This window comes from Rhododendron vialii, chromosome 7a, assembly GCF_030253575.1.
Source record: "Rhododendron vialii isolate Sample 1 chromosome 7a, ASM3025357v1".
NCBI lineage: Eukaryota > Viridiplantae > Streptophyta > Magnoliopsida > Ericales > Ericaceae > Rhododendron > Rhododendron vialii.
Window position 1 is genome coordinate 26,917,988 of NC_080563.1, and position 18,398 is coordinate 26,936,385.

The 18,398-nt window shown below is 38.8% G+C and overlaps 1 protein-coding gene across 5 annotated transcripts; it reads left to right on the forward strand.

Moving 5' to 3' along the window:
- Positions 1 to 328: 328 nt before the first annotated feature.
- On the forward strand, positions 329 to 18,106 carry LOC131332317 (PX domain-containing protein EREL1-like). Of its 5 annotated transcripts, none has more exons than XM_058366475.1 (10): positions 329 to 750; positions 6,870 to 6,980; positions 9,692 to 9,790; positions 9,996 to 10,082; positions 10,487 to 10,595; positions 10,786 to 11,585; positions 11,687 to 11,851; positions 11,956 to 12,195; positions 13,754 to 13,972; positions 14,660 to 14,939. In XM_058366475.1, exons 1-10 carry the CDS (start codon positions 658 to 660, stop codon positions 14,693 to 14,695), a joined length of 1,959 nt encoding a protein of 652 aa, XP_058222458.1. In that variant the 5' UTR covers positions 329 to 657; the 3' UTR covers positions 14,696 to 14,939. The 5 variants fall into 5 exon arrangements, with proteins under 5 accessions (XP_058222458.1, XP_058222457.1, XP_058222454.1 ...); XM_058366474.1 differs by lacking the exon at positions 14,660 to 14,939 and adding an exon at positions 17,358 to 18,106 and having other exon boundaries at positions 330 to 750; XM_058366471.1 differs by lacking the exon at positions 14,660 to 14,939 and adding an exon at positions 17,461 to 18,106 and having other exon boundaries at positions 330 to 750.
- The last annotated feature ends 292 nt before the right edge of the window (positions 18,107 to 18,398 follow it).

Here is an 18,398-nt window from a genome sequence, read left to right on the forward strand (position 1 = left end):
GGTTTCATAACACATTTTGTCGGGGGTATTAGCTAAGCCTCAGATTCTCTTATACCATCTAATACCCCCTGGTGAGGGGATTATTTATGGGGAAGTTCTGTGGTGTTATTACATAATATCCTCAGATAATATCCCCTCTCTCTTCTATTTCAACTACAAAATAATTTTATCCCCCATTTTATCCTTTATCCAAATCAAGTACTATTTAATCCCCCTGTCACATCAATGTGGACCCATGATTCTTACATAATATCCTCTACTATTTTATCCTCTTCATAACTAATACCCATAATTCTTATCCCGCATCCAACCGGATCCTTCGGGAAAAAAAAAAAACAGCAAGGGTAAAGAGAATCGAACTAGGCGACCCGCATGGCTCCATTTAGCCACGTTCCCTTTCCCCCATCTTATCGTGCGCCCTCTTCAACCATTTAACTAACACCGGCAAGCAACCGCAGCGAATCAGCTAGCGCGAACTACGCCCCCTCAGTCTTTCTTCCACCCAGTCTTCCTTCTTTCGCCCTTCCGATCCGATCACCAAAACCCTAGAGAGAGAGAACCAATTGAAACGGAGTGAGAAAGACCGAATTTTGAGAGAGAGAGAGAGAGAGAGAGAGAGAGAGAGAGAGAGAGAGAGAGGATCGACCTCTCGATCGAATGATGCAGAGAGAGAGTCCTCCGAAGCACCGGCATGACGGGACGTCGCCGTTGCCTTTGGGCATGGACTGGAGTCCTCCGCCTAGGAAATGGGTCAGTCTTTGTTCGAATTTTAATATTCCTTGGAATTATCATAAATTTCGAGTTTGTAAGTTGAAGTCAATTGATTACTTTAAGATACCTGTTTTCACGGTTTGATTAGTCGGTAGTCTTTATACGATGATCTTTGAAATTTGACGACTTGGTAGACATCTTGATTCTTGAGCATCACCTTTGTGAATCCTATAGATGCTCTGTTGTGTTCGTTGTGGTTTTGTAGTTCTTTAGAGTTAGCATGCATAATTGCTTAATTGCAATCAATAGGTCAAGTTGAAGACATGTTACACATTTTAAGCCCTTCTAGGCTTCTAAGTCCAAGATCAATGCAGCTACTCGGCTACTCCTGGTGACAATAGAGTAACTCATCATCATCAATCACCATTCCAATTGAACAACTGATCCGAGTAATCGAAATTGGTCAATTTAGGTGTTTGTTTGCTCGTTAGTGATGTAGGACAGATTTAGAACCCTTAGCGTATCGCTGCCTACAACTGGAATCGTGGTGGTTTTGGGTGGGGAAATAAGAATATTGCTTGGATAAGTGCGCAAAGTAGAAGAAATGAGAGAATAGAAGAAGTCGAGAGAGATAAAGAAAGAGATGTGCTTCACCCTCGCAAGGGCTAGGCGGTTTCTGCAAGGAAGGACCGCAGTCCAAACCCCAATTTCAAAGGCCTTAACCTTGTAAACTCAATTCACTAATCAACTCCATTCCAAATGAAAGATTACATCTCAATTTATAATCCATGAGAAAGACTCTTCAAATTCCTGGAACTTTAAATGAAATGAACCTAATTAATGAACACATCCAAAAAGATGTGAGGCTGAACCTAGATATATGCGTACATTGAACCTACTAGCATGTGTTTAATGCATCTAGATGAGTATTAATGCAAACACTAAATACATGATGACCCTTTCAACTATCAATGAATATTAATGCAAACACTTAATTCATGATGACCCTTTAACTACCGAACTACCATAGATGACCCTTGAACTACCAACTACCAAGGACACTTATTTTTGGACCAAAAAGCCTTCTTGATGCTCGTGCTATTCTTAGCCTTTGGTGTATGCTTCCAAAGCCTATGAAACTTGTCTAACCACTCCATGGCTATGTCATCAGTTAGTGTTTATTTTTATTTTAGTTTGCAAATGCTATACATTGTATCTAATAGTTTATCCCTATATAGGATATCCCAACCATTTTGTTTTATCTAATTGCTTATCCTACATTCGTATTGTCTCCTTCCAAAAACTATATGTATCTCATCCCGTATCCTTTTTTTTTTATAATTATTATTATAGAAATCCTACGATACAATGATGTATCCTACAATATATTCGCGTATAGAAGCGGAACTCCAAACGCGTTTTGAATTGTTTCATCTAATTATGGCGGGATTCAAATTATTTAAAGAAAACCAAAACTCAATCCATTATAGCTCAAATAAAAGAAAGAAGATATTTTGATCATGTTTTACATGAATCAGGTAAGTGCTCTTCTCTTCTTTGCTTGACCATGTCACTAGAAAGCCTCAATTTGATAGAGCCCACTTGAGACACTTGGAATGTTTCATCTTAAAAACTAGTTTTCACATAGAAAACACTTATTTTGGAAATGTACATTAGATTTTTAGATTGTAATGATAATGCTGTATGACTGGCTTTTAATTGTATATTAGAGCATCTCCAACCAGGACATATGGAAATCAAATGGACTCCAACCAAAATGGAGCTTGGAGACCCCATTTTGGGTCTCCAAATATAGAGACCCAATACAAAAATGGAGACCCATCTCCATTTCTACTTTTCACTTTTCATTCTATATAATATTGAAATTATAGATCTTATATTTATAAAAGGAAAATTCTAAAATCAGCCCAGTGGGCTGACAATAGTGAGAGTGTGAATGTGTATTAAAGGGTATAAAAAGTACACAGAAATGCGTGTTTTCCTTGTCTTATAGTGTGTTTATTGTCAGCCCATTGGGCCGACAATAGCAAGACCGTTTATAAAATTTGTACTATTGAAAATATAATGACAATATCTTTAATTTGAATTTTGAAGGAATGTTGGTAAGTTATGGAGGGAAAGTGAGGGAATTGTGAGTTATTTTTTAAGACAGAGATGGAAATGAAGATTTGTGGTTGGAGTGTATATGAATGGTAATAAGTTCCAAATTTACTTTTTGAATTAAAAATGGTATTTTGAGTCTCCAAAGGGATTGGAGATGCTTTTGGTTTTGTTAATGTATCTTATGCTATGCGATATGTATCCCGGTATGATTCTTAAAATAAATAGAACAATACACAATACGTATCCCGATTTGAAAATCTGAACACAGATATAGCTCGATTACATGCATTGTTGTGTCCTTTATTCAGATTTTTGTTCTAGCAAATAGGCTATATTCAGGGAAACTCTATACAATTTCCTTTGATACAGAGACTGGGGTGTTTCCACTCAGTAACAAGTTGTAAATAACAATTTTTTGGTTTTGTCCTTATTAAAAAAAAATTCTTATGTTATTTTTTCACCAAACTTTTATGTAATATTGGTTCGTCTTGACGAGAGGAATCAGAAAAGTAAAAAATTGTGACTTTTACACAAGTACTTTTGGAAATATCCAAGGAAAAGCTCAAAAAGTGACTTCCTTGGATATTTCCCAAAGTACTTGTGTAAAAGTCACAATTTTTTACTTTTCTGATTCCTCTGGTCGATACAAACCAATATTACATAAAAGTTTGGTGAAAAACTAACATACGAGAAAAAAATTTGAATACGGACAAAACAAAAAAAGTTGTCACAACTTGTTACTTAGTGGAAACAGCCTCTAATAACTGCATATTTAGAAGCACGTATACTTCTGGGACATAGGTATCTTATACTTATCATACGTATCTAATACTTGAAATTAAATGTTTCTGAGTTTAAGAAGTATCAGATACTTTTCGGATAGTTTAGGTTTCACACCCAAACTTTTATGAAATTGAGATTAGGATATTTGAAACAATCAATGATATCTAATAAGTTTTTCTATTCATCTTCTTTTTTTATTGCTATTTTTTCGTTCCATTAAAATTGCAATCGACTACGAAATTTAAATTTCGTAGTCAATTCCTTCTTCTTCCTAGTCGGATTATGTTTCCCATTCAGATCCTTCTTCGAAGTCATTCTTGTTCCAAGTTGGAATCTTCTGTATGATGAAAATATCAAGGTTGAGATAGATAAAAGAAGAGTTTTTGGACAAATAAAAGAATAATTTTCTAATTTATTGGTTACCATTCAGAGAAGAACAAAATAGTAAGAGTAAAGTAGTATCCTACCTTTTTGTAATTTGTCAAATTGAGGAACTCTTATATGTCATGTGTGCATTCATATCCCATAAACGGGCTAATGACTATTAAACTTGTTCATAATTTCTAAATTAGAACATCACACATTGGTGAAATGAAGTGTAATGTGATTCTAAAATGGTAAGACAAGTTCTTAACAATCGCATATGCGTATCCGATCCTACTCGTATGTTTAGTGCAATATATTGTGGTGCTTCCCAGTAGTGTCAGAGACATGCTTATTATGATGACATGCCTCAATCTGTGATGCCAAAGCCTTTTGAGCTTGGACAAAAAGGGATAAGATGATACTCAGGCTTTTTTTGGTATCCGTTGGCTTTGTCTAGGATCACCTGAGTGAGAAGAACTTTTGGCTGTCTGCTCATCAATTGTGGGTTTGGTCAAGGACTCGAGAGAATCTCTATCCAAGAAGGTCCCTCAACTTCACTTGTCCCCTTGATGTAAGGCAACTTTAGGAACTCGGGAATCGCTGTCTACAAGCAACAGTGGTAGATTTTGGGTTCCTATGGTACTTGTTAGGTACCTTTTTGGCTAGAGCTAAGGAATTTCAACGGCTTTGTGGCTTGTCGTCTCACTTCGAGATGACTCCATCTTGACCAGCCTAAGAGAGAGAGGGACTTTCACTGCAACTTGTGATTTGTTAGAGTCTTATAGCCCAAAAAGGGGAATAGCTCGGTCAATTACAAATTGAAAGTCTCGGGCTTCATGAAAAGGTCCAAAAAGACCCCTGTTTTGGTTGACAAGATTCCTAGGCGCTTCCTCGATTCGGAAGAATCACACTATTGGATATTTACGTCTATCATAAATCTATTGATGCAAACAAACAAGAATGGATATATTTCCCGAGGGAGAAAGTTTCCAAGCTATTCTTCGTTGGTTGGCCTGCCCGCGTTATCGATACGATAAACATGTGCTCCAAATGGGAATACCAGAGAGGACATTTTTTTTTTAATTTCAAAATTCTAAACTACAAAATGAGAGGCCTAAAGTTGAGATAAAAGCTAGAGACATCTTGTTATAGCTGTACAGTACAATTAACCATAGCAAAGTCATAAAGCCTAAAGACAAGCTTAAAAACAAGGAAAGAGTGAAATGGACTACATCATCTACCTCGAAAAAGCACATGAAACAACCCTCAGACCTGTCCCTTGGCATGGGGATTGTGCTCGGTTGTGTTGGCCCCTGTGGTTTGACCACGTATAGAAAGGCTCCTTCAAGCATGGGGAAGGATCCCTGATTTCTTTCTTCAATCAACTGAGCTCCTTCACTCTGAGTTCCTCTAACTCCGGGGATCTGCATCCATCTTGGTGCCTGTCATCTTCCAAAAGGAATATGGTCCAGAATCAGTACTGAAGAGAGTGACGGTAGATATACTTTGTCCTCATTTATCAAGATGCTTATAATTCGTTAATCTCTGATATTTATGTAATTATTTTTCTAGACTATCTATTCTTTGCCTACTACTTCCAAGCTTCATTTATGAAGTTTAATAACCATACCCCCCGCCCCCCCCCCCCCCCCCCCAATCATAGCATCTTTTGCATTCTCTACCCTAATCTTTATAGTAAATGTTGCTTGTGGTGTTGGTAGAGTTATTAACTTCTCATTTGCTTGGATTCAATGATAATTTTTGTTAATAACATTAAGAATAAATCCTCCATTGTTTCTAAATTTTGTCTTTCCTTTTCCAGCACTCTATGGCCTTACCTGCTGTGAGTGTTGTCTCAAATTCATGTTGGATTATGATTATAAACCATTGCATCCGTCATGACTTTAATAGTCCAACCCAATTGCTATTATTAGGTGTTTGGACCTGTGTCACGTATTCATATATGTAAGAGGTATTTGTGGCTCCAAAGTTTGATACAACGTAGTTACAACCGTGGATGTAGCCTTCAAGCTGAGCCATGTAAATCTGTGCACATTTGTGTGATTGCCTTGTTTTCCTTTTTCCTCTTCATGATGCATGATGTCACTCACCTCTAATACAGTTTAAACCTAGTTTAAGTGTGTGCTGAAAATTTATTTTCCTTTCTCAAAACTAGCTATATTTCTCGGGTGTAGTAATTGTAGCATATCTAATACTAGTTCAAACACTTATATTTTTTGTTTTCCTATATTACCTTGCATCATGATCACTGGTAGAGCTTGTCCCACATTCGTTATTATAACCTTCAAAACTATATATGGGCTTGAGTGGCCTCTCCACTCATTGCCAATGGGTTTTGAGTCGGATGCTTTAACATGGTATTAGAGATAGGGTTTTGAAAGCTTTTGGACAAGACTCTCTTGATTAATGGCTCCATTTTTTGTGCCATAAGTGCACTTTGTTTCGTTGTGATCCCAATGTTATGGATCCTTTGCTTACTCTCCATCTGCGGGTCAAGGGCCGCACGTGCGTGGGAGTGTTAGAACTTGTCCCACATAGGTTAATTATAAGTTTATAACTTCGAAAACTAGTATACGAGCCTAGGTGGCTTCTTCACTCATTGCCAATTGGTTTTGAGTTGGATGCTTTTACAATCACGAACAATGCCCATTGTATTTGTGTAGTAGCTATCCTTCAATATGGGTTGTGTATCTTTAATTTTGCCTTAATGTTTCATCAATCTAGATTCTTCATTCATATATTTATTGACAATTCAACTACTTACTCTGTGCCAGAGGGCAGAAGTTTAGGGTGAATCTTTTGTTCTTAGTAATGCTGTATTACTGATTAAATATTTGTTCTTATGGTAAGATTCATGTTTGCAGAAGGGGCGGGACACCATCTGGCCGCATGATCCTCACACAGGATGGAGTTACTGCGTTACAATTCCTTCCTGGGTTGTCCGTCCAAAATCAAGAGATTCAGATCCTGTTGTGGTATTCAAACTGAATGACTCTCCAGTGTTTATCTATACGAAGGGTAGATGTTGTTTACAACCTATAATTTGGAATTCACATGATTGTGTACTGAATTCACGTGCATGTTGAAAGTCAGGAGTCCTATGGGACTTGAGTAGCAGAAGACTATACGTTTTAAAACAAACTGGAAGGTTTGAAACCTTTTTTTTTTCTTGCCTCCACACTGAGACTCACGGCGATTAACAGCAGGATTTGCCAGGGTCACGTATGTACATGCATATGTGGTTAGCTTGTTTATTCGTTTGTTTTCACTTGTCGAGGGCAGGGACGAAGAGGGTTCATTTGGTATATCTTGAATGCAGTTAGATCTGCTTGGACCTTTCTCATTCAATTTAAAGTGGACCTAACAGTCTCTTCTCTTCTTGGATTCGATGCTTTCTAGTTTGGCTTTATTTGCATTAATTGGGCTCTTGTGAGTTCATGTATTGTTTATTTGATTGAAGATCATATACATTGTTTGAATGTTATATATTTCCCTCTGGGCTGCTGTTGTCATGTAAATGTCCTAGTAGATGAGAACAGCAGTATTTCTTAAGTCCTATTCGATTACGTTGCAGAAACGCCAATAGGCAGTTTATGTTAATGATTGCTTTGATGGTGGATAGCTTATAGACACTTTTATCTTTGGTTACTTCCAGAAGTTCTATCTATAAAGGATTTGTAAGGATTTCGTGATGCAATGCTTTTCATGGGTTGTGAGGCCTTGAGGTCCTTCACGTTTGATCATATGATCATAGCTTCATACCTGATTTCTTCCTCCTCTTTTCTAAATTTTTTCTGTCCTATTTTCTTTGATTCATGTACTTCACGGTCAACCTCTGTCTCCTCTTTGCTATACTTAATGCAGAGCATCTAATTTTATCTCTAGTTTTTTGCATCACTCCAATCTTTATTTATCATGTCAGCCATCCTAGATGTGTCTTCAATCAAGAGCATGGAGGCTGACACAAGCACGAATATGAAGGAGTTCAAAAGAAGGAAGAGATCCGAAGCCCGAACATGACATCGGTTGCTTTGTAAGGATGGGGAGAAAATGAAATGGTTTTTAGAAGAGGAAAAAAAACCTTTTGTGAAGTTTGGAGTTCGCTGATGCTTTCTTGTTTGGGTTTAGTGGTTTTTGTTAGCTTGTGTTGGGTTATTGGGTTGCTCTTTTGCACTTGTGGTTTTTTTATTTTTCTTTTGTTCACTCTTATTTTTTTGCATTTTGGTTGTGAACCTCAGCCCTTTCTTCCTTACAATTTTATTGTCAGATGTGTATGACAGGGCATAAAATTTCCATGTCATAATTCAAACATGACATGCTCTATTGCACCTTTAAAGTAGATGAAGTATCAAGAAATATGGATACTTTGTCATACACTTGTATCCGAGGCCCTGTAACACAGAAAACATGTGAACCATGTCAACATGACATAGCGAAGCTGCTGAACTTTTCTTGTTAAGGTTGATCTTGTTCACTGCCTGATTTTTAATTGGATTTAAAAAGAATCCAAACTTTTGAGAAGTTAAAAGGCACATTGAAGGCCTTTCTTGCTTCTCTGAGGTGTACATGGTGATGTTGGTTTCGAGGCATTTTTTGTGTCAACCCCAGGTTAGCTACTTCAGGTCAAGCGCTATGAGCTAAAAATACTTCTTCTAGTGAATCCAAATGAGCTAGAAATAATTAAGTGCAAGGAATCCAAATGCACTAGAAATACTCAAGTGTAAGCTATAAATACTTCTTCCTCTAGTAGACTCATGGTTCAACAATTTCCCTAGTCGATTGATCTTCTCTTCATCCATGCTTAGGCAGGGAGCTGTATGCCGTGGACTTGTGGTTCACCCATTTCAGGAGTCAATTGATCTTCTGTACATCCGTTGTAAGATGTCTTTGAATTGTGGATGGGATGCTTGATTTGGCTGTATTTGGTGTCCAGTGGGTTTCCCCAGATAGCTTCGGAAACCTTTTGTATTGTTTGCCCATTGGAATAGAGTGTGAATTGTTACTAAGAGAAGACAAGCATGAAGCATGGTAGGTTGATCGATTGTGCTTGATGTGGATTCTTCTTCTTCATATATATATATATATATATATATATATATATATATATATTTTTTTTTTTTTTTTTTTTTTGCGTAAAAGGGAATCTCAAAGACCTTTCTCGGAAGGTGTAAGCCTCATTTGGTTTTGAAATTCTTTTTGTTGGACCTTTTTTGGTATAGGTGGACATCCATGGTTTTTGACCCTACAGTTGAATTTTCTAAATCTGCTCAAAGTATAGAGGACTGTGATTTGTCTTTTATTTATTTTATTTGGATAAATATTTGTCTTTATTTTGTCTGTGGTTTTTTAGCATAGAGTGGAAGAAGTTTTGAATTTTGCTTGAAGTTGTAGTGGGCTAGTCGATTTTATACTCAGTTTTATGCTTTGGTTTACTTGTGAACGCATATGGGTTACAGCCCCTTGATGGTCCAATTTCTCTGATTAATAAAAGTATCGATTATACATGGGATGATACAATATCTCTCTCTAGATATAGTATGTATGTATGTTTGTGTAGTATAGCTAATGGACTCAACTGAGTGGTTGTGTTTTAAATCTTCCTTGCCTAATCTACGCTTTCTATTTGTTTCTGTACACGTAGTGTGTCAGCTCCAGGTATGTTAAGTTTTAACATCTCTAGGCACAGTTTTACAGGGTTCAGATTGGCCTTCAATCACCAGAAGGAATCACAACAACGCGAGGAGTATTGAGAAGATTTAATGACTTCCTGAAGTTATTTACTGTAGTAAGTCATAACACTCTTTATGGAGTCAATGGGAGGGTGCACCCAAAGCAGCCCCCAACAGGGGGAAAAAAAGAGAGAAAAAAAGTCTAATAGCATGTTTTTTTTTTTGGTCCTAACTGAGTTATTTTGATTAGTTGACCTTTTTTTTGTTTACCTAATTATTTAATTCGGGTTATTGTTTTATTCTCATTTCTTTCTTTTGCAGCTTAAAAAGGCATTTCCTAAGAAGAATCTCCCACCAGCTCCACCCAAGGGACTCTTGCGGATAAAAAGCAGGGCATTGTTAGAAGAGGTAGGCAGTTTATTCGTTAAGTTTCCCTGTATGGTTTTGTGGGGTTGATTGACCTTCTAGGATGGCATCTTCTAGCGACATTGTATTGTTGTTGGGCTGTCAGCTTTAATGCTGCTGTGAATAACATCATCCTTTTTGTGCTTCATAGACGTGAATTTTTCCATCCAGATGGTTTGAAATAATATGCTTTAGTACTTTTTTTGCACCTCATTACTATAATATTGTAAGAGTCCCTCTAAATTGAACTTAATTGGTGATACATATACATATCTGGAAGTTAAATCCGGCTACTTTGTTTTATTACCACCGTGAGTGAACCTTGGCAGGTAGACAGTAGACTGAAATGTTATGGTTGGATTTTATAGGGAAGATTAATTTTCTCAAAAAGCTTGATTTTTTTGCAGCGACGGTGCTCTCTGGAGGATTGGATGGCACGGTTACTCTCTGACATTGATTTGTCTAGAAGCTTTGTGGTGGCATCCTTCCTTGAACTAGAAGCTGCCGCTAGATCTTGTATGTGTATCTTTACTGAACCAGTTATGCTTTAGAAAATAGTTGCATTTTTTAATAGATATGTAACTCCAACCAACTCAGGTTCATAACTAGAAATGTTGGAACTTACTTTCTAATCTTCTTTTCCAGTATCTTATTTTTGGGTGTTATCTCAGTTTGACATTTGGTTCTACATTATTATTCACTTCAGCATTCCAAGATGAACACCAAAACGCTTCAGAAGCTAGTACTTCCGGGAATAGCACTGTTTCTGCACTTCAAGCGCATCCCAATTCAAGTCTATCTCTCTTTGCTGGCAGTGCATCACTCACATCAGATAATGGTAGTGATACTGCTTACGAAACATCAGAGATTGGAACACCAAGCCTTGGAAGGGATAACAGTTCTGAAGGTGGAACAGAGGATCTCTCGCTGGATGAAGATTTGACTAGTCCTATAGAAAAGCTTGTCAAGTATGGAATGTCCAACATTGACGAAGGCTTGTTTATGGGACACGCTATTTTAGAGCAACTTGAGGGTTTACCTAGGTATAAACTACGTGCCAACAATGTCAGCAGTATTAATATAGTCAATGGAAATGCTTCTAAAGCTGCTTATCTTGATGACAGTAGGATTGAGCATTTCTCTGAAGCAGAGCACGGTAAAGTAAATAGTCATGCTCGAAAGCTCTCTAGTGAAAGTATTGGAAGCGACGCTAGTTCGTTGAGAGGTAGTGAAATCTCAAATTCAGGGTTTCCAAATTCATTTGTGGAGGGCTCCCTTGAGCATATCGGAGGTCCTGAGATTTCAAGAACCATGGAAGTTCTTGGCAACACAGAGTTCCACTCAAGTGATGATGTGCAATTAGTTCTTCCATTGGATAAACGTTACAGTATGAACAAGGTTCTTATGACCATGCAACGGAGACTAGTTACCGCTAAAACAGACATGGAGGATCTTATATCGAGATTAAATCAAGAAATAGCAGTGAAAGATTATCTTGAGACTAAGGTGTGTAAACTTTGCTCACCATGATTTCAATTGTTATTTATTCCATGTTCTGCGAAGTGATTCTAATGATGATAAGTATGTGATGAAATGTATCAATGCAGGTCAAGGATTTGGAAGTGGAACTTGAAACTACAAAACAGAGAAGTAAAGATAACCTTCATCAAGCTATTATTGTAGAAAGGGAAAGAGTTACCCAAATGCAGTGGGATATGGAGGAACTTCGGCGGAAGTCATTGGAAATGGAATTGAAATTGAAGTCGCAACAGGTTGTGTATCTTTTTAGTTTTTACTTTAGTGCCTTCAATATCCTTTTTTCTCCTTAATCTATCGGACTGAGGATTCAGTGATTAATTTGCCAATCAAATTTCAGGATCAAAAGTTAGGTACAGCGTCAACAAATGCTTCGGTCATTGGGGAGAAAAGTGCACTGGAAGAGTTGGATGTGACCAAAAAACAACTTGAGGACGTGTTGAAGCGACATGAAGAGCTAGAGATCAAATCGAAGGCGGATATTAAAGTTCTTGTTAAAGAGGTTAAGTCTCTCAGAAATTCTCAAGCAGAATTAAAGAAGGGTCTGAGTCAATCACAGAAGGAAAAATCTGATGCAGAGGTAATACGTGGTGTCAAATTATAGTTAATTGTGCATAAGTTATGGGATGAAAACCAAAGAACAAAAATGCAAATTCAGCTTTTTTGTTGGCGTATAAATCGGATGTCCCTCTGGTATTTTATAATACTAACAGCTTCTTGGTTCCAACTTCCATAAACTTTTTTTTGAAAGGCAAAAAGTTTTATAATCTTTGAAATTGTTACAAAGATTAAAGGAAAAGGGATGATGGCATCATATCCCTAATTCTAAGAACATAGAATTCCTAAAAATAAGAATAATCCTATGCCCACCCGATACCCAAATCCGAGATCCCAGAAGGGGTTTAAGCTAGAATGAACAACATTGGCTCTGATACCAAATTAGGCAGACATGAAGTGGGTACAAACACAAAGTAGGTTAGGATCAAAGAGAGAACACAAGACACATAATATTATTATGAAACACTGACTTGATTACTAGCTTAGCCTCTTACATCGGGGAGACCCTCCTGGCCAGAAACCAATCAAGGAAGCACCCATTGGGACAAGCCCACTCGTAAAAGGCCTAAAATGCCCAAATATACAATACATCTCAATGAAAATGGGCCAGGCCCAGCCCAGACCCAAACCCCAAACCCTAATCTGAGCAGATCACCCCCACCGCAGCCGCACATCTTGCCGACAACCACCACCACCACAGACTCCACCCACCATGGTCGTTACCCCAAAACCACCAGACTCCGAGGAGGCCGAAGACCCTCGCCGACTGAACCCATCACACTCCCGAACCCCAAAGCCGCCGAGAAACCGCCATTTTGATCCTCCTAAATGGCCAGAAATCCGAGAACCAAGGCTCCAAGAATGACGCCAATGACTGCCGCCTCTTCATCTCCCAAATAAGCACCGAGCAAATCTGCGCTCAAAACCGCTGGCCAATCCAGAAAACCTGTCGTGAGGTCCCACTTGCCGTTAAGCCTAAACCGGCGACACTCAACAGTGTTGCACGGTGGAGACCTCGCAAGAAAACGGCTACACCAGTCACCACGAAACCGAGCAGATCTGCGCTCGAAACCACGCCGTTAGGCCTACCAGCAACGCTCAAGAGCAGAAGCCAGTGGTTGTGCACTGACTAGGATGAACCGAAAACCAAGGATCCGTGGCGGCAGAAAGATGATCTAAGTCGGAGAAGAAACCTGCAAAGAAAGGGAGAAAAGAAGAGAGAAAAAGAGTGGAGGCAGAGGAAAAGAAAAGAGAAGAAAAGGGGCCCGGGGGGAGGAGGGAGGCATGGCGCCTCCCCCCCCCCCCCAACCCCCCCCCCCCCCCCCCCGCCGGCAATTGGTTTTAGAGAGAGCCAGATTTTTGGGGCTACTAAATTGTCCAACTTCCGTAAACTTGCCACTTCATATACTTTGGAGAACACGAAGGAGTAAATTTCACTTTTATTTTACTTCTAAACCGTTTGTATCATCTTTTCGTAGTTCTGCCTCATTGTTTAATTCATTAGACCTGTGTTCTGGGATTTTTAAGTTGTAAAGGGGTGATTTATTTTTTGTTCTTGGAATTCGGTCTTGTGCATTCAGAGACTTCTTCAACTGGAAAAACAATGCGCGGAACATGCAAAAGCTGCTAGGCAAAAGCTGCTTCATGAATGTGGGCAGCTTCGCAACAGGCTTCAGGAGTGCAGCATTGATTTCCTTGCTGAAAATGGAAAGGAATTAGTTGTTGATTCTGCATCAGTTTCACATGCTTTGGATCTCCTAATCACATTTGACAACCAAATTGACCACCTCATCGCAGAGGTACCTTTTGCATCCACCCTTAGTTCTATTTTCTGTTTGTTGACTTGTTTTGTTTTTGTTCTACCATGATCTGACACTTCATATCCAGTCCTGTTACTGCGAGAAGAATGTTTTAGCTGGGTTTGGTTTCAGAAATTTTCGTACAAAAGAACTTCGGTGTTTCAGTTCTCCCTTTTTGTTTAGTTCATTCTATATTTATTCGGGTGGATTGAATACCTTTGCATGCCTTGTTTTTCCCATGGAGTATGGACATTATATAAGCCTAGCCCCATAGGCCATACTTGAGTCAACTCAATGAGCCTTTGTCTCAATTACTTTGAGTTGGCCACACAGATTCATATCTTCCAGCTGATTCTATTTGGGTCATATCCTTGGTTAATGGTAAGTTAAGCTAAGTATGTTCTTAGAATCACAGCTCATGGTCTCTGTAAAGGTCCATTAATGGATCAAGTGCGCAGGTCATATGATCCCACATGACTTCACTGAAAGTTTTGTTCAATTGATGCATAAGGTGTCCGTTGTTACTCGATCATTTGTCGGAACACTAGTAATCCACTTTACCTTCTTGTTTCAGCTACACTTCAACATTCGAGTTCTATGCTGATTTTTCCTCCTTCGTATTAAGTTTTATAGCATCTTTGCCATGTAGGAGACACGAAATGAAATAAGCTCTTCTGTACTATGTAGGTGACACGACCTTGCACCTCTAGTGTTCAAACCTGAAGAGAATTTGGACAGAGTCATACGATATCTAGGAGAGTCAAAGTGCATACTTGAGAACTATGCTTGGTGCTTGGCTACTCAACAAGTCAGAAGGCCTTCACCATCAATGGGTCAACTATTGAAGTTATTACATGAACATGTGCTTTTTTGGCAAAGATGTTACATGTACTTATTAGTAATGGAGTTAAATTTTGTATGGATGTGTATGGGTATACATTTAATTCCTTATTTTACAGCTCTACTAGATATAGTTACTCAGTGTTCTAAAACAAGGAATTAATTGGCGATTAATCACCGATTAATAGCTGGCAGGGCCTATCCGATTAGGTCCGATTAGCGATTAATCGCCAATTACTAATTAATATGCACCGATTAATCGCTCGAAGGTGGCCGACCGCCCGACTAGCGCCGAGCGACTTTTAGAACATTGTAGTTACTTAGTTACTTGACCTTTTACTCCCCATCCACCCATCAGTTCTAATGAAGAGGACAATCAGAAGGATTGGAATACCTACTAATTAAGGTTGGTGAATCATAGAACTCCAAAAGCTGTTGTGTCTTATGGACCTAAAAATTGCTTCTCATCTAGTATTAAGGTTGCTGAATTTACAAGAAGAGAAACAAGAATCCCCTTTCTATGAGGGATCTGACTTCTAATCTCGGCCGTCAGATCTCATTTGATGGCCGAGTTTAGAAGTGCGCATGCAAAAAGCGTGCGGGATCCCTCACTAGAAGTGTCATGAGAGAAACAAAACACTCAAAACTTTCTTCTCCTAGTTGTGGGCGCTTATAAGTCGGCTAGCAAGAAGGGGACACAAGCTATGAGAGATGCTAGAATGGAGGAGATGATGTATGCACAAAGAGGATTCAGAGAGGTTGGTTATTTTAAGGCAGGCTAAAACCATTACCCCAACTCTGCAACCAAATTTCAACTGAACTGCATCCAATTTTTGGCTCAATGTTATCCATAGGATCCGGCAACGTAGGCCAACCGCCAACCTTTAGACATGAATAGGTTCAGGTAGTCATGGAAGAATGAAAACCTTATTGACTGATTATTAGTAGGCTATGAAGCACGGGTACGCCAGAAACAATGGCGTACACGTACCTGGTACGGGTACGGGTACGGGTACGCACTGGGTACGCCGGAAACGCACCGGGTACGCCGGAAACGCACCGGGTACGTTCGTATGTTTAGGGTACGGCATGGGTACGCAAAATACTCTGATGGGTACGCAAAGAAGAAGAAGAAGCAGACAAAGAAGAAGAAGATCAAAGAAGAGAGAGAGAGAGAGAGAGGGAGAGAGACCTGTCGATCTGATCCACTGCTACTGCGAGAGAGAGAGACGTCGGACGGAGAAGAGAGACTTTGGCGACGGCGAGATGATGATTGATGGTGATGACGAGAGAGAGAGACATCGGACGATGATGATGATCGACGGCGAGAGTCACAGAGAGAGTCGACGGCGAGAGTCAGAGGGAGAGTCGGCTATGTGAAGTTCTGATCCCTAATTCAGAGTCATACGTATATTTAAAGGGTTATTACACTCCAGTCCTTAGACATTAACATATGCAACAATCTGGTCCCTAAATATATGAAAGTTTGCACTTCAACCCCTGGTCTCTTTTAGATTTGTATTTTATTAAGAAATATAAAAAAAAAATTATAACTAATATAATGATATGATTATACATGAGTTATACATTATTCATAAAAACTCAAGCATATTAAAATTATAAAACATAATAAAAAATAAATGTGTCGTACCCCTGCCGTACCCGTACCCTACTTTTTTGGGGTTTTGCCGTTTCCCGTACCCGTACCCGTACCGTACCCGTACCGCGTACCGGTACCCGTGCTCCATAGTTAGTAGGTTATATAATCTTTTAGGACTGGAAGCTGGGTAAGATTAAGAGCCTGGACCCTTCTTTGGATTCACAGACCCCTAAGTCTGTACCCCTTGTGGAGTCTATAAACAGAAACCTACTCAGGGTTGCCCAGTCTAAAGCTGAAAATAAAATCACCAAAATACCGCCAATAACACAACTCAGAAATATTTAGCCTAACTCTGTGGGCACTAAACGTGTAGACAACATCTGATTTTCTTAATTTTCTACATCCATCATCAGTCATTAAACTTACTTTCAACTTTCAAGGTTCTCTCTAATATTTCCTTTGCTTCTTGGGCCTCCTGTGATCAGCACTGTACCGTCATTAAAGTATTACGTTCTATTGAAGATGTCATTATGTTTTTGCCTGGAGTTTTGTTAGTGAGTTTGATTATCTTGTAGTGAGTCCAGAATACTTTCAAATTAAGAGCTGTCCATTGTTTCTCATCTCTAGGGATTCGAAGGCCGTGTGTGTTTTGCAATTAAGAGTTTTGGTTTGTTTAGCTGCTTTCTGTTCTCTTCATATTTTCTTTGGTGGACTTCTTGTCCCCTTATAATGTACCTTCTTTTATCTATTACTCCTATTTTAGGACTATTATTTTGCTCGTTGCTGATAAATAAGGAAATAAATGCTGCTTCGGAATGGCAACGGCTTGACATGACATGGTTCTAACTTTAATAGTTCTTTTACAATCTTTATCCCTACTTAAGTATTGACTTCTTTTCATCACATTACTTTGTTTATAATCTTGGGATATGTTTGGCTGTGCAGTGTGCTTATGCACTGTGTGAAAGAAAAGTAATTCGAGTTTGTTTCCGGGTATATACTCTCCTTTTCGTACGTGCTTTACACCTATTTTCTACTGGTACACCAGTTTGCTCAGGATGATGATAATGTTTCTATTGATGAGCTCCACAAGATCGATGACGAGACAAGGGCATTAGATGATGCGTTGAGAAACATGCTGAAAGATATCTTCACCAATAATGCCAGATTGAGAAAACAGGTTAATGAGGTTCTCCGCTGTGCCCTGAAATCGGACACTTCATCTCAGAAAGACGATGATCTTTCAAGACGCGGTGCTCTGGGAACAAACACTTCAGTTGAAAAAGATGATGAAGGCAGTCTGTCAAGAGGCCATGATCTGAAAACAGTCACTTCATCTGAGAAAGACGATGAAGGTAGTCTTTCAGAAGAAGCAGTACACATGTCGTCTTTAGAGAGATGATGAAACTGGGGAAGGCGAATACTGTAAATTTTGTGGTATACAAAAGAGCACCCTCGATCCACCAATTGACATTGAAAGTAAAGAACTAGTAAGTTGTCCATGTGATCATGCGACTACACGTATACGAGTTACCGGATAGACGGCCCTTCAAGTTGCTGTATTTTTCTTCTGCAATTGACCCGAATAAGTAGGGAATTGGCAAAAGGAGAATACCATTGGGAAATTTGATATCCTTTACATGATTCATTTATTATGTGTAGTTAAGAAGGATGGAGTGAATGTTCTTCTGATTCCTGCGGATTGTGTTCATGTCAACCTTTTTTGTTTTTTGAACTGCAAAATTTTTAGGAGAAGGAAAAATGGAAAAGGAGAAAAATAAAAGGAGTGTTTGCTTGTGCAGGCCCATCTTCACGAGTACACGAGCACAAAGTTTTGACTTTTTTAACAGATTCCTATTGATTTTATATGGTTCCTTTTAGTCCCAAAAACAATAGAAGTAATTTGTTTTCTTGTCCTATCTTTCTTTGTAAGTTTTTTTTCCCCTCGTTTTTTGGATTTACATTTTTCAGAAATGCAAACCAGAA

Bases quoted from the DNA above. Each gene is read 5' to 3' on its own strand.
- LOC131332317 (XM_058366471.1), top strand. From the start codon at position 658: ATGATGCAGAGAGAGAGTCCTCCGAAGCACCGGCATGACGGGACGTCG. The intron at 11,586-11,686 runs GTGTGTAAACTT...GTATCAATGCAG, and splicing joins AAGATTATCTTGAGACTAAG to GTCAAGGATTTGGAAGTGGA. The intron at 12,196-13,753 runs GTAATACGTGGT...TTGTGCATTCAG, and splicing joins AGGAAAAATCTGATGCAGAG to AGACTTCTTCAACTGGAAAA.